Source organism: Mobula hypostoma, chromosome 8, assembly GCF_963921235.1.
Source record: "Mobula hypostoma chromosome 8, sMobHyp1.1, whole genome shotgun sequence".
NCBI lineage: Eukaryota > Metazoa > Chordata > Chondrichthyes > Myliobatiformes > Myliobatidae > Mobula > Mobula hypostoma.
The window spans coordinates 4,484,381-4,500,641 of record NC_086104.1 but is presented as its reverse complement, the minus strand read 5'-3'; the positions used below and the strand labels follow the sequence as shown (position 1 = coordinate 4,500,641).

The window sequence follows — 16,261 nt, the reverse complement described above, 5'->3', positions numbered from 1 at the left end:
GGAATGTTTAATTGATCTAAAAATACACATTAGAGTATTATCTTTAGGAGGATCAGAACTATAGAGTAGAATTCTCTAAAAGCATCATTTATTTCTAAGTGATCAGATGTTTTATCACCATTAGCTTTACAAATTTCTTTAAATTGACTTTTAAATGTAACGGTCTTTAATTGTTTAGCTAATACTTTACCCATTTTATCTCCATGAACATAAAACTGGCTTTTATCTTTTAAAAGTTGTATTTCAATTGGATAAGTTAAGAGCAGATCATATTTAGTTTTAATTTCAACACGTCTTTTATATAAAACAGGATCTGGACCCAAAGCATATTTTTGGTCTAATTGTTTGAACTGATTGGCTAATTCAATTCTCTCCTTATTAGCTTTTATGTTAACACTTGTGGTAAAAGAAATAATTTGACCTCTAATATAAGCCTTAAAAGCATCCCATAAAATAAGACTAGAATTCTCGTCCAGCATATTCTCATCAAAAAAAAAAATTTATCTCTCCAAAACTTTTAAAAAATCTTTATCTGATAACAACATTGGATTAAAATGCCAGAACCTGTTTATTTGGGAGACACCCGGAAGATTTAAAGATAAAAGTACAGGAGCATGATCTGAAGCAGCAATTTCTTTTATATTCACAGGATCAAAGCAATGGAATCAATTGGCTCTTAACAAAAATATAATCAATCCTGGAATACATATGATGAACATGAGAAAAAAATGAGTACTCTTTACCTGTTGGATGAAAAAATGCCAAACATCAACAATATTGCATTTCATTAGAAAAGATTGGATAAAGGAGGCAGATCTACAACAAGTCAATCATTTAGAAGAAGAACGATCTAAAACAGGATCTAGACAACAGTTAAAGTCTCCTCCTAAAACCAAAGAATATAAACTTAAATCTGGTAAAAGCGAAAAAAAAGTTCAAAAAAGCCTGAATTATCTATATTCGGGGCATAAAAATTAGTAAAAACCATTAATTTATTATCTAATTTCCCTGACACAATAATAAAGTGTCCATTTGTATCAGACACTACATTATGCTGAATGAAAGAAACTGAATTATCTATAAGAATAGAAACTCCTCTTGCCTTAGCCTGAAAGGAGGAATGGAAAGATAAATCCTTCCAATGGCTGAAAATACGTAAATTATCACATTTACAAACATGAGTTTCTTGTAAAAAATAATTGAGGCATTCAATTTCTTACCATTACTGAATATCTTATTACGTTTCACAGGATGGTTTAATGCTTTCACATTAAAACTAAGTAAATTAAAAATATGGTCCATATTAAATATTGCTTAAAGGAGATGTTTGAATAAAAACTGCTGGGATATATATTAGATCCAAACAATGAGCTTTAAGATAAAGTAACCAAGCAACAAATGAAGATAAGAGAACCAAATAGCTGATAGAAAAAAAGAAAATGTCCCCCACACCCTCTGCCCAAAGGGAGAAAGTCGACTAAAGGGCAGTCAACAGCTAAAGCTACCATTTCCCTCCCAAAACAATCTACTACCTGAGCTCCAAAAACAAATTTCAAGGCAGAACTACATTCCAACAAGACACAACAAAAATAGAGCAAAATTAAACATATTAGAAAATCCTCATAAAAAATCGTAGTATAAAAATTTTAGAAAGAAATATGAAAGTTCAAAACATATTAACTTAGAAAGTATTAACTCAAAGAAAACTTACTACTATTAAATCCTTAATTTTCTAAACAGGAAAATAGAAGTACAAAAAAAATTCAACACGAAAGTATATCAAAAGAGAAAAAAGCAATTGTTCATAAAAGAAAGTAATGAACAGTTATACTGCGGATTCTAAAAAAAAGGATCCATCAGGCAGACGCAACATAAATTTGTGTAAAGAGTTAATGAACAGTTAAACTTCTGAAATTGATTCGGCACTCAAGAAATCCTGCACCTCTTGAGTCGAACGAAACCATTTCTGAGAGCCATTTTTCAACATGATTTTAAGACGAGCTGGGTACCGAAGAGAGGGTTTAAAACCTTTATTATAGAGCTCCAACATTACTTTTTAAAACCTGAAGCGTTCATTCAATGCCTCAGGTAAAAAATCTTCCACAATTCTGAAATTCTGGTCTTGATAATCAATCATAACTTTCCGAAGATATTCATGAATTAAAAGTTCCTTTGTTTGAAAGTTGTGGAGAGAAATTATTACTGAACGTGGTCGTCCTCCTGGAGGAAGTCTTGGTACAGGCGATCTGTGAGCTTGGACTATTTTAGGTGGAGATTTTAAAATATTCAGAAAAAAATTAGTCAAAAGGTTTGCAAAAAATTCTGAAGGCTGATTACCTTCCAATCGCTCTTTAAAACCCAGAATACGTAAATTATTTCTTCTGTTTCTATTTTCTAAGTCGATAATCTTCTGTCTTAATGTTTCACAGATCTCTTCCTGTCGTCAATCTTCGCATTGAACATCGTCAAATTGTCTTCATTCTCTTTTATCCGTTTATCGTATTCAATTAAAGTTTTTTTAATAGAATCCAATTTTAAATCCATTCATTTAAATTCAGTGCTGAGTTGCTGGAACTCCTCTGAAAGTTCACTTTTTTGCTTCCGAAGTGTCTCCATAATAGATTCCAAAGTTACAGGAGGGTCCTCTTCTTTTTCAGTAGCTTTAGCATGACTCATCATAAAGCAATATTGCATTTAAAAGTAAGATTTCAAAACAAGTTGGAAACAGTAAATTAAAAAGAGCAGGAGCACCTACAAAAGCGCTGCTACCCCATCAACGGCCAATAGGATCTCAAAACTTACTGCTGACATCTTCTCTGTACCTACTCCCGAACACCTTAAACCTGTGCCTTCTTGTGGCAGCCTGGGTGGCAGTGTTAGCAGTGAGGAGGATGCTAAGAGGATGCAGGGTGACTTGGATAGGTTGGGTGAGTGGGCAAACTCATGGCAGATGCAATTTAATGTGGATAAATGTGAAGTTATCCACTTTGGTGGCAAAAATAGGAAAACAGATTATTATCTGAATGGTGGCCGATTAGGAAAAGGGGAGGTGCAACGAGACCTGGGTGTCATTATACACCAGTCATTGAAAGTGGGCATGCAGGTACAGCAGGCGGTGAAAAAGATGAATGGTATGCTGGCATTTCTAGCGAGAGGATTCGAGTACAGGAGCAGGGAGGTACTACTGCAGTTGTACAAGGCCTTGGTGAGACCACACCTGGAGTATTGTGTGCAGTTTTGGTCCCCTAATCTGAGGAAAGACATCTTTGCCATAGAGGGAGTACAAAGAAGGTTCACCAGATTGATTCCTGGGATGGCAGGACTTTCATATGAAGAAAGACTGGATGAACTGGGCTTGTACTCGTTGGAATTTAGAAGATTGAGGGGGGATCTGATTGAAATGTATAAGATCCTAAAGGGATTGGACAGGCTAGATGCAGGAAGATTGTTCCTGATGTTGGGGAAGTCCAGAACGAGGGGTCACAGTTTGAGGATAGAGGGGAAGCCTTTTAGGACCGAGATTAGGAAAAACTTCTTGGCACAGAGAGTGGTGAATCTGTGGAATTCTCTGCCACAGGAAACAGTTGAGGCCAGTTCATTGGCTATGTTTAAGAGGGAGTTAGATATGGCCCTTGTGGCTGCAGGGGTCAGGGGGTATGGAGGGAAGGCTGGGGCGGGGTTCTGAGTTGGATGATCAGCCATGATCATAATAAATGGCGGTGCAGGCTCGAAGGGCCGAATGGCCTACTCCTGCACCTATTTTCTATGTTTCTATGTTTATATATTTCAGCCCTGGTATAAAGCCTCTGTATATCCACACGATCAATGCCTCTCATCATCTTACACACCTCTATCAGGTCACCTCTCATCCTCTGTCACTCCAAGGAGAAAGAGCCGAGTTCAATCAATCTGTTTTCATAGGGCATTCTCCCCAATCCAGGCAACATCCTTGAAAATCTCCTCTGCACCCTTCGCCCTTTCTATGGTTTCCACATCCTTCCTGTAGTGAGGCGACCAGGACTGAGCACAGTACCCCAAGTGGGGTCTGACCAGGGTCCTATTTCAAATGGTTTTCGACATGGTCCCACACAGGAGATCAGTGTGCAAACTTAAAGCACATGGTATTGGGGGTATAGTATTGATGTGGATAGAGAATTGGTTGGCAGACAGGAAGCAAAGAGTGGGAATAAATGGGACGTTTTCAGAATGGCAGGCAGTGACTAGTGGGGTACCGCAAGGCTCAGTGCTGGGACCCCAGTTGTTTACAATATATATTAATGACTTAGATGAGGGAATTAAATGCAGCATCTCCAAGTTTGCGGATGACACAAAGCTGGGCGGCAGTGTTAGCTGTGAGGAGGATGCTAAGAGGATGCAGGGTGACTTGGATAAGTTAGGTGAGTGGGAAAATTCATGGCAGATGCAATTTAATGTGGATAAATGTGAGGTTATCCACTTTGGTGGCAAAAACAGGAAAACAGATTATTATCTGAATGGTGGTTGATTAGGAAAAGGGGAGGTGCAACAAGACCTGGGTGTCATTATACACCAGTCATTGAAAGTGGGCATGCAGGTACAGCAGGCGGTGAAAAAGGCGAATGGTATGCTGGCATTCGTAGCAAGGGGATTCGAGTACAGGAGCAAGGCGGTACTACTGCAGTTGTACAAGGCCTTGGTGAGACCACACCTGGAGTATTGTGTGCAGTTTTGGTCCCCTAATCTGAGGAAAGACATTCTTACCATAGAGGGAGTACAAAGAAGGTTCACCAGATTAATTCTTGGGATGGCAGGACTTTCATATGATGAAAGACTGGATCGACTGGGCTTATACTCCCTGGAATTTAGAAGATTGAGGAGGGATCTGATTGAAACGTAGAAAATCCTAAAGGGATTGGACAGGCTAGATGCAGGAAGATTGTTCCCGATGTTGGGGAAGTCCAGAACGAGGGGTCACAGTTTTAGGTTAAAGGGGAAGCCTTTTAGGACCGAGATGAGGAAAAACTTCTTCACACAGAGAGTGGTGAATCTGTGGAATTTTCTGCCACAGGAAACAGTTGAGGCCAGTTCATCGGCTATATTTAAGAGGGAGTTAGATATGGCCCTTGTGGCTAAAGTGATCAGGGGATATGGAGAGAAGGCAGGTACGGGGTTCTGAGTTAGATGATCAGCCATGATCGTACTGAATGGCGGTGTAGGCTCGAAGGGCCGAATGGCCTACTCCTGCACCTATTTTCTATGTTTCTGTGTTTATATACAGTAGCTGCAACATTACATTTTGGCTCCTAAATTGAATTTCATGATTGATGAAGGCCTATACACCGTATGCCTTCTTAACCACAGAGTCAACCTGCGCAGCTGCTTTGAGCATCCTATAGACTCAGACCCCAAGATTCCCTCTGATCCTCCACACTGCCAAGAGTCTTACCATTAATTCTATATTTTGCCATCAAATTTGACTTACCAAAATGAACTACCTCACAGTTATCTGGGTTGACCTCCATCTGCCACTTCTCAGCCGAGTTTTGCATCCTATCAATGTCCCGCTGTAACCTCTGACAGCCCTCCATACCATCCATAACACCCCCAACCTTTATGTCATCAGCAAACTTACTAACCCATCCCTCCACTTCCTCATCCAGGTCAATTGTAAAAATCACGAAGAGTAAAGGTCCCAGAACAGATCCCTGAGGCACTCCACTGGTCACCGACTTCCATGCAGAATATGACCCATCTACAACCGCTCGTTGCCTTCTGTGGGCAAGCCAGTTCTGGATCCACAAAGCAATGTCCCCTTGGATCCCATGCCTCCTTAATTTCTCAATAAGCCTTGCATGGGCTACCTTATCAAATGCCTTGCTGAAATCCATATGCACTACATCTACTGCTCTTCCTTCATCAATGTGTTTAGTCACATCCTCAAAAAATTCAATCAGGCTCGTAAGGCACAACCTGCCCTTGACAAAGCCATGTTGACTGTTCCTAATCATATTATACCTCTCCAAACGTACATAAATCCTGCCTCTCAGGATCTTCTCCATAAACAGAACAACCACTGAAGTAAGGTGTGAGAGCAGTTTGACCAATGTCCTATACAGCCTCAGTATTGCATCCTTTGACTGAATATTGTGTGCAGTTCTGGTCACCTCTCCACAGGAAAGATAATAAGGCTGAAAGGTGCAGAAAAAATTTACACGCATGTTGCCAGGACACGAGGACTGAAGTATAGGGAAAGGTTGAATAGGCTGGCGGCTCCGGTGCTGTTGTGCTCCATGACTCCAAGTCATGTTGCAGATGTATAAATCTTTAGACGGATCCACCTGGAGTATTGCATACAGTTCCCATTACCCTGGTGTAGAGAGGATGCGAAGACTGTGGAAAGACTGCAGACGAGGTTCACTGGGATACTGCCTGGATTAGAGGGAATGAAATACAAGGACAGCTTGGTCAATCTCGGGTTGTTCTTCCTCATGATAGAAATGTCAAGCACCAGACATGATTATAGGTTTAGAGCAGGGGACAGTTTAAAGCTCAAGTGAGGGGCGAGTTTATATGTAGTGTACATAGGCAATGAGCAAAACATTTCTGAATTGTCTTACTGCTTATTTTTCATCAACTATCAATGACAAAATCACTGCTTTTTGAACAAGAGCATGTGCTTTGATGGTATTTAAAAACTATTCACTCAAAGCAGAGTTGTGTAACAGCCTTACATGTGCACACTACAGACACTCGTTAGAAACTGTGCAGTAACAGCCTCCTGTCCCAATTAAGAGACATAGTGTCCCAAATAAACAAAGTGAATCCTGGCTATTTTCTCAACTCGTTTTTGTTATTCATCAGATGTCCCAAATGAGCAGTTCCCTGATTAACTGATGGCCCAATTAACCAGAATCTACTCTATCTGCCTGGAATAGATTACTGGGTAGTAGTGAAGCAGGTAGTTTGTTTGACTTTAAGAGGATTTTAGATAGACACGTGAATAAAAAAGGGAATGGAGCGATATGAATGATATGGTGATATGATAATATAACGATATGAGTGGAGGAGGATATTTAACATAAATAAGCATCAAGGTCATCACAACATCAAGGCCAGATGTCCTGTCCAGTTCCGTACTGTTCCACGTTCAATTCGAAGTGGGTGGTGATTACCTGAAGCACATATTTATCACCCAACATTGGTCTGGCCTGAACTCTGTAAACTCGGGAACAGCTGCAACATAATATTAATATCAGAAGCAATAAAGTGTTTGTACTTTCACTAGAGGTCATGTAACAGAAGATGTCTGCTTCAAGCTGGGGTTGAAGTGACGATATTCTCCCTTACAGGTGCAGACAAACCTGTCCTTATCCAGTCCCCGAGCATACAGCGTGTCACTGAGGGTCACAAGGCGTGGTTTTGCTGTACCATCAGCAATATCAGACCAGAAGACACTGACCTCCACTGGTATCGGAAACTACCTGGGCAGAACATGAAGACCATGGAGTTGGTTTCTATGCTCAGGGCAAGAAGCAGCACAGAGAAGGAATACCGTTTGAGTGAGAGGTTCCAGTCCTACAGAGACACGTCCAACAGCAGCTTCACCCTGACAGTCACAGACGTGGTGCACAATGATTCTGCCGTCTATTACTGCAGAGTGTGGGGAGACATCAACGGGAACGGCGCCCAACTCATCGTAACCAGTGAGTACAAGTTCTATTTATTCAGCAGTGTGTTCCTGCATTGGGAGTTATTCCACCACCACTCACTTCCCGTGGCTGGGCACATTGTACTGAAGAACACACAGTGTAATACTGGAGCCCCATCACTGGGACACGATCCAGAGCACTGTGGCCCCTAACTCATGGGTGGGGAGCACCAACATGGTGACTGATCGTCTGCTCTGTGTGTCCAGTTGGATATTTGAAAATAAATGTCAATGTGGAGTGTGTTATCACAGGAGAGAAAGGGAGAAGCTGTTCAGTGTCCAGAGTCATAGATGAGGCTCTCTTAAATCTCAACCATCTCTTCCAAAAGCTCCGAAACTGTGGAATTCAAAACCTAAAACAATAAGGGATGTAGAATCAGTTACACTTTTAACTGCCACTATTTATTTCACAATTAACATATTTTCAAAGATCAAACAAAGTAAATTTATTTTCAAAGTCCATATATGTCACCATATTCAACCCTGCGATTCATTTTCTTGCGGGCATACTCCATAAGTCCACAACAGAATAATCACCATTGTAGAATCAATGAAAGACAGCACCAACTTGGTCTTGGATGCAAGATGGTGTCAGAGAATCATGGTGACATTCTCTGGGCTACGTGTATCTTTTTGTCTTTAATTTTCATGTTTATTTCTATTTTTTCATTTTATTTTCATGTTTGCCCTTTCACTCTTTTTAAAGCACTTTGAAAAACACTGTCTGTATGAAGAGTGCTCAATGAATAAGTTATTATTATTATTATTATTATTATTACAGCTCAGCACTGTACAAAGGTGCCTGACTAAAAGTCTTGACTGGTGAAGGATTTAGATGAACCAAATTAATTTAAGACAGGGTTGGATAGATTTTTGCATAGTGGGAATTAAGGGTTATGGGGAAATAGCAGGTAGGTGGAGATGAGTCCATGGCCAGATCAGCCATGATATTATTGAATGGATGAGCGGGTTCGGTGGGCCAGATGGCCGACTCCTACTCATTTTTCTTCTGTTTTTGTGTTAATTCTCCCTCCTCATTCAAACATTGTTAATTCTACCACTCACTGAACAGAAATGTGGAAGTTGTTTAGGGACCACTTCCATGGAGTTCTGGATAGCTTTGTCCCCTTGAGTCAGGGAAAGGAAGGGAGGGTGAAGGAACCATGGTTGACAAGAGAAGTGGAACATCTGGTGAAGAGGAAGAAGGAAGTACACTTAACATTTATGAAGTAAAACATCAGACGGGGCTCTTGAGAGTTATAAGGAAGAATCTTTGGTTGGGAGAAGCATCACTGCCTGGTTCGGGAATTGCACTGTCTCAGATAGCAAGACTCTGCAGTGGATAGTGAGGTCAGCTGAGAAGATCATTAGGTTCTCTCTTCCCGCCATTTCAGACATTTACAATACACGCCGCACCCGTAAAGCCAACAGCACTGTGAGGGACACCACGCACCCCTCATACAAACTTTTCTCCCTCCTGCCATCTGGCAAAAGGTATCGAAGCATTTGCATCTCATGACAGCTGTGCAACAGTTTCTTCCCCCATGCCATCAGACTCCTTAATACCCAGAGAGTAGACTGACATCTACATCATTTATTATCATGTGCCTCTTGTCGTGTTTATTATTTATTCACCCTGCATTGTTTTGTGTACTTCATGTAGTCCTGTGTAGGTCTGCAGTCTAGTGTAGTTTTTGTGTTGTCTTACGTAATCTAGTGTAGCCTTGTGTCGGTTTACTTAGTCTAGTGTAGTTTTGTGTTGTTCCATGTAGTACCATGGTCCTGGAGGAACATTGTTTCATTTTTACTGTGTACGGTACCAGCAGTTTATAGTTGAAATGACAATTAAATGCGACTTGACTTGACTCAACTTGACTTGGGAGAGCTGGAAGGAGCCTTGGGGAGTAGGAATAAGGAAATCCTCAAGGCATTCTACACATACCTGAAGAACAGGAGAATGACTAGACTGAGGGTAGGACCGATCAGGGATAAAGGGAAAAATATTATCAACCGATGCCACATGATCTTCAGAACTCTCTCCAAACTGTAACAGACCCCATGACCGTAGGGCAGCCAGAACATCAGAACCAGCCAGATATCACTGACTTCAGTAAAGGGGCTGTAAATTATTCTTGTGGTTAACATTTATTTAAATATTAGAAATTGTTAAATGCTGGGGAAATACACTGCCTTGTATTGAGCTCCATAAATATACATTAATGTCTACATATCCAACACACAGATCCCGCGGATGATCCCGTCCTTGTGCAGGATCCACCAATCAGCAAGGTGCCGGAGGGTGTAACTGTCCAGCTCCACTGTGCCTTGTATAATGCCAGTGTGACTGTCACCGATGTCCAGTGGTACCACCAGCGGCCGGGGAACAAGAGCGAGTGGGCGTTGAGTCACTTTGTGAATGACTCTGTGAGCAGGTCTGGGTGTATCTCTGACCGTTTTCAGTCTTACAGGAATGTCGTGAGTAACAGTTACATTCTGACCATCAGTAACACATCTATTAGTGACACTGCAGTGTACAACTGCAGTGTGTGGAGTTACATCTACGGAGGAGGAACACAGCTCAATGTAACTGGTAAGTCAACGTCAGTTCACACCGACAATAACAGCATCTCAGTATTCAACCTTCACACGATGACTGTCAGACACAGGGGGTTCTGTAATGTCCCCAGTAGAACAGAGAGTCGGATGGTTTTCCCTGGAGTGTAAACTGGGAACAGTTGGGAAGTGGAAAAGAGGAAAAGGACAAGTACTCTGGAATAATATAGAAAATCTTGGCAAGTCATTTTGTGGATGAACAGGTTTTTCTCTATATCTCAGTACATGTGACAATAATAAACCAATTTACTAAGAGCTCACCCTGTGGGTGTGAGTTGTCAGAACTGGACGATGTTACCAATCAGAAAAACAGTCAGAACACGTGGACGGGAGAAGAGGATAAAATGATGTGTGTAAAAGAAATAGACTGGCCATTAAATTCAAAGTAAGTAAGAGAATATAATTAATGGTAGAAAGGACACTATTAGAGTCATCGAGTCACAGTAAAGTACAGTAGTCCCTTCAGTCCATCGAGTCTGTGTTGAACGATTTAAGCTGCTTATTCCCATTGACCGGCACTGAGACTTCCATACCCTGATCATCCACGTACCTATCCAAACTTCTCGTAAACTTTCGGATCAAGCTTGCATGCACCACTTGTGCTGGCAGCTCGTTCCACACTCTCACCACCTTCTGAGTGAAGAAGATTTCCTTCACGTTCCACTTAAACTTTTCACCTTCACCCTCAATCCATGTCATCCAGTGGTATTTCTACCCAACCTCAGTGGAAGAAGCCTGTTTACATTTACCCTATCTAACCCCCCCCCCACAATTTTGTATCTCTCCATCAAATCTCCCCTCAATTTTCTACATTCTAAGGAATGAAGATGTAACCTCTTAAATCTTTCCTTAGAGCTCAAATCCTCTAGTTCTGATGTCATCCTTGAAAATCTTCTCTGTACTCTTTCAACCTTATTTACGTCTTTCCAAAACTACGAGGGGTGATTGATAAGTTTGTGGCCTGCGGTAGAAGGAGTTCTGTTATACAGCTCTCGTTACATACATGTGCAATTCAACTCTTTGAGTGATTATGCAGAAAGTTTGAAGTTAATAACTTTTGTGGTATTTCTGTTTCAGATCATTGAAAATTGATAGGTTTTCTAAAATGGTCTCCTTCTACCTTAGGCCACGAACTTATCAATCACCCCTCGAATGTACAATACTCCAAATTACGTTCAGCGACATTGTATACAACTTCAACATAACATTCCATCTCCTGTACTCAGTACTTTGATTTATGAATACCAATGAGCCAAAAGTTTTCTTTCTGACCCTATCTACCTGTGACAACTTCCAATGATTGCAGCAGTTCTGTCAATAGCTGATAGTGTTCCTGCTTGGTTTCAGTCTGCATATTGTACCAAGCACTCGGGTTTTGAAAACCCTTTACCTAAGCGTTGGTGAAATATAGATGGGGAAATATGGGACCCCGTTGTAGGGCAGTCCATGTATACTGCTGATCCAGAAAGTTAAATGCAAATTTGTATTGACACTGTCGTTCTAGTGGGATAGACCAAAGTCCATTATTTACATCTAAAACTGTGAACCATTGTGCTCTTTCATTCTGTTTGACCACCGTCTCCCGGCAAGTTACTACAGTTGGGGCTGTTAACGGACTTACTTCATTCAGCTCTCAATAGTCTATTGTCAGTCTCTAACTACCATCTGGTTTCCTCACTGGCCACATGGGTGAGTTGTTAGTGGAGGCTACTGGCCTCAGTACCCCTTGTTGTACCAGACACTGTATTACCTTACCGACATCTTTCTCTGCTTTTTTTTTTGGAAACCTATATTGCTTTTGGGGTTTGGGGCCTGGACCTTGTATGCACACACTGCCAGACATCTTTCCACAGTTATGCTTGTGCCTTGCAGATGCCCGCGAGTTCTGTGCAATAACTTGCTGCACCATCTGATCATTGCTCATCTCCTCCGGTTTTATCCACATTTCACCCACTGTACATACTCTATCCTGATATTCTCCTGCTGGGATCTGCTTTCTATGGGACAGCCCGAAATTCATGAGAAGTAATCAAGTTGACAGCTGCACTAGAGTTGGCGAATAGTACTGCTAAGGTTTTAACTGATGTCCAGACCCAGATTACGGATTTAACTACTGAAATAGTAGCTCTGAGGATGGTAGTTTTACAGAATAGGATGGCATTAGATTTATTGCTAGCAGAGAAAGGAGGGACATGTGCTGTCATAGGAAAGGAATACTGTATTTATATTCCAGATGAAGCCTCTAATATTACAGATCTATCTCAGCATATCACTCAGGAAATCTAGAAAATTAAGGGAATTGGAGAAAAGATGCATGTGTTTACCGATGGTAAGGAAACCTGGCCATGGCCTTTTAACATTTTTGGAGACTTCTGGGGAATGCTTCTGCATGTAGCTCTGATAAAAGTTTTAATTATAACCATAGTAATTCTTATAAAATAGGTTAGTCCCCTTCTTATAGGTTGTTGTAAACATGATGGATTCCTTCAAGATTTATCATTAAATGATAAAAAGGAGGGAATGATATAAGTTCTCCACAAAAGACGTCTCCTGACTTTTCACACCTTTTGGTTTCGACAAAAGGTGGTTGCTGATGGAGCTTAAGATAGGACGTTCTTTTATCAATTAAAATTTAAATTTCAGTAGAGTCGTTTTTCTAGGTTATTAAGTTTTGCCCTATTTGAGTAGCTGGGATGTCTATCGAACTGACTGTTCTTTTGTATCAACCTGAGTGTCTTTTTCGGTGGTCTTATACCTTGTAACAATTCTGACATCAGTCAGTGAACTTGTTGAACCACTGGAGGGATGAGAACGCTTCTCCCCTGATGTCGGGACCAAGTTCACTTGCCGACTGAGATCGAAGAAATAAACTGGTGAAAAGATAAGTAACAATTTTTTTTGTGCTGTGGTTATTTGATCCGGCAAATTTACGTTTCCACACTGCCAATCAGTAACATTAACCGTCACACATTCCCCTCACTGATATCACCGATCAATTCACAGTGATACCCCAACACTCACAGTCACACAATCCTAAAGTGGCCATTTCCGTTTCAGAAACTGGTTGTGAACAGACTGTTTTCTGTTCATAACCAATCCACAGTCCACATTAGTATATTACCTCTCATACTGTGCACTGTAGTTTATTTAATGATCTGTGTGCGACTCATCATAGGAATCTCCTCTCGACCCTCTCCAATGTCACTCCACTATTTAAGAAGGGAGGGAAGCAAAAGAAAGGAAATTATAGGCCAGTGAGCCTGACTTCAGTGGTTGGGAAGATGTTGGAGTCCATTATTAAGGACGAGGTTTCAGGGTACTTGGAGACACATGATAAAATAGGCCAAAGTGTGCACGGTTTCCTTGAGGGGATGTCCTGCTTGACAGATCTGAGGAATTATTTAAGGAAATAACAGGCAGGGTAGAGAAAGGAGAATCGGTCTATATCGAGCCCTCAGATTTTCAGAAGACCTTTGACAAGGTCCACGTGAGGCTGCTTAACAAGATAAGAGTCCATGGTATTACAGGAAAGATACTAGCATAGAGTGAGAATTGACTGATTGGCACGAGGCAAAGAGTGGGAATAAATGGAGTGACATTTACAATTTTACAGTCTTCCAGAACCATTTCAGAATCTAGAGATTCTTGAAAGATCATTACTAATGGCTCTGCAATCTCTTCAGCCACAATGTTCAGAACCCTCGGGTGTTGACCGTGTGGCCCAGGTGACTTACCTACTTTCATACCTTTCAGTGTCGCAAGCACCTTTGCCTTCGTAATCGTTCAAGTTTATTGTGATTTGACTGTAAACATATTCTGTATACAACCACATGACACAATGTTCCTCCAGACCACAGTGCACCTTCAAAACATATATTACACACTGTGGAGATTTGTCTCCTACCCTCGGCTTTCAGTGGAATTCTGTAGACAGAGCTTGTTCTCTGCACCTCTGTGTCTCAGGAACACTTTTCAAAACCACGTTCCCCACTCAGCAACTCTGTCCCAGCCACCCCTCAAGCTGGAGTTGAAGTGAGGTGCAGATGTTCCTGTACTTATCCAATTCCCGAGCATACAGTGTGTCTCTGAAGGTCACACAGTATGGTTATGGTGTACCATGAGCAAAGACAGACTGGAAGACAATGACGTCCGCTGGTACGGAAGCTACCTGGGCAAGACATGCAAACACGAGGAAATCTGCAGATGCTGGAATTTCAAGCAACACATGAAATTTGCTGGTGAACGTAGCAGGCCAGGCAGCATCCCTAGGAAGAGGTACAGTCGACGGTTTGGGCTGAGACCCTTCGTCAGGACTAACTGAAAGAAGAGCTAGTAAGAGATTTGAAAGTGGGAGGGGGAGGGGGAGACCCAAAATGATAGGAGAAGACAGGAGGGGGAGGGATGGAGCCAGGAGCTGGACAGTTGTTTGGCAAAAGGGCTATGAGAGGATCTCACTCCTATTCTGATATGTCTATCCACGGCCTCCTCTACTGTAAAGATGAAGCCACACTCAGGTTGGAGGAACAACACATTATATTCCGTCTGGGTAGCCTCCAACCTGATGGCATGAACATTGACTTCTCAAACTTCTGCTAATGCCCCACCTTCCCCTCGTACCCCATCTGTTATTTATTTATATACATACATTCTTTATCTCTCTCTCCTTTTTCTCCCTCTGTCACTCTCACTATACCCCTTGCCCATCCTCTGGGCTTTTACCCCCCTCCCCCTTTTTCCTTCTCCCTGGGCCTCCTGTCCCATGATCCTCTCATATCCCTTTTGCCAATCACCTGTCCAGCTCTTGGCTCCATCGCTCCCCCTCCTGTCTTCTCCTATTATTTCGGGTCTCTCCCTCCCCCTCCCACTTTCAAATCTCTTACTATCTCTTCTTTCAGTTAGTCCTGACAAAGGGTCTCGGCCTGAAACGTCGACTGTACCTCTTCCTAGAGATGCTGCCTGGCCTGCTGCGTTCACCAGCAACTTTTATGTGTTGCTGGGCAGGACATGCAGTGGGTTTTAACACACAGGGCAGGAGGCAGCCCAGAGTGGGGACGGGGTTTCACTGAGAGGTTCCAGTCCTACAGAGACACGTCCAACAGCAGCTTCACCCTGACAGTCACAGACGTGGTGCACAGTGATTCTGCTGTCTATTACTGCAGAGTGTGGGGAGACATCGACGGGAACGGCACCCAGCTCATCGTAACCAGTGAGTACAAGTTCTATTTATTCAGCAGTGTGTCCCTGAATGGATTTATTAGATATAGTAAACACCTTTTTCAAAGAGCTGGCACAGGAGGATGGGCTGAATGGATTCTTTCTACACTGACAGTGAGCTTCCCAGATGTTTACCCACTGATGTGATTTCCTTTCCATTCCTCAAACAGAGATGTCCCGAGCCCCATCGTACCTGGCCTGGCTCATTCTGGCTGTCGTGCTGGGGGTTCTCGCTGTCACTGGAGGCATTTTCCTCATCAGACGCAGAGCGTTTAGAAACCACCCGTCCCGTACGTGTGACTAAATGGTTCATTCTGATCCGATTGTTGTGTGGGGTTATTAAAATGTGAAGGTCGGGGACTGATTGTGAAAGAGCCCGTCGTTGTGTTGTGACAGCAATGTGGGACTCACAGCTTGGAGACGGCTGTTACTGATAATTTATACTCTATTTCACAGACCCACCCACAGAAACTGATCACCGGAGCTCAGGGGCAGATTATGAAAATGTTTCCTTGGCCAGGGATGTCCCGGTGAGTTCTGATGCTTTTCTCAGATAAGTAGAATTGTGTGGGGATCGTTCTGGTATGTTCTTGGCTTCTTACATCAGGGATATTCCCCAGTGACATTGTGGTTCATTGAATATTTCTGCAATGTCTGAATGATTTGCAAATGTATGTGGTGTAACTGTTCCTGGATATTGACCACAGACCGTACAGCTGTACAGCACAGGAACAAGGGGTCACAGTT

At 42.0% G+C, this 16,261-nt stretch overlaps 1 protein-coding gene across 2 annotated transcripts in view; it reads left to right on the top strand.

Annotated features, from left to right (window-relative positions):
* LOC134350038 (uncharacterized) overlaps positions 1-16,261 on the top strand; it is a 323,883-nt gene that overhangs the window by 33,897 nt on the left and 273,725 nt on the right. Inside the window, exons 2-5 of one of the 2 annotated variants that reach the window (XM_063054949.1) lie at positions 7,329-7,682; positions 9,930-10,277; positions 15,685-15,804; positions 15,971-16,044. In XM_063054949.1, coding sequence (XP_062911019.1) covers positions 7,329-7,682; positions 9,930-10,277; positions 15,685-15,804; positions 15,971-16,044 — 896 coding nt within the window. The remainder of the gene's footprint in view (positions 1-7,328; positions 7,683-9,929; positions 10,278-15,684; positions 15,805-15,970; positions 16,045-16,261) is intronic. The other variant, XM_063054948.1, reaches the window with a different exon arrangement.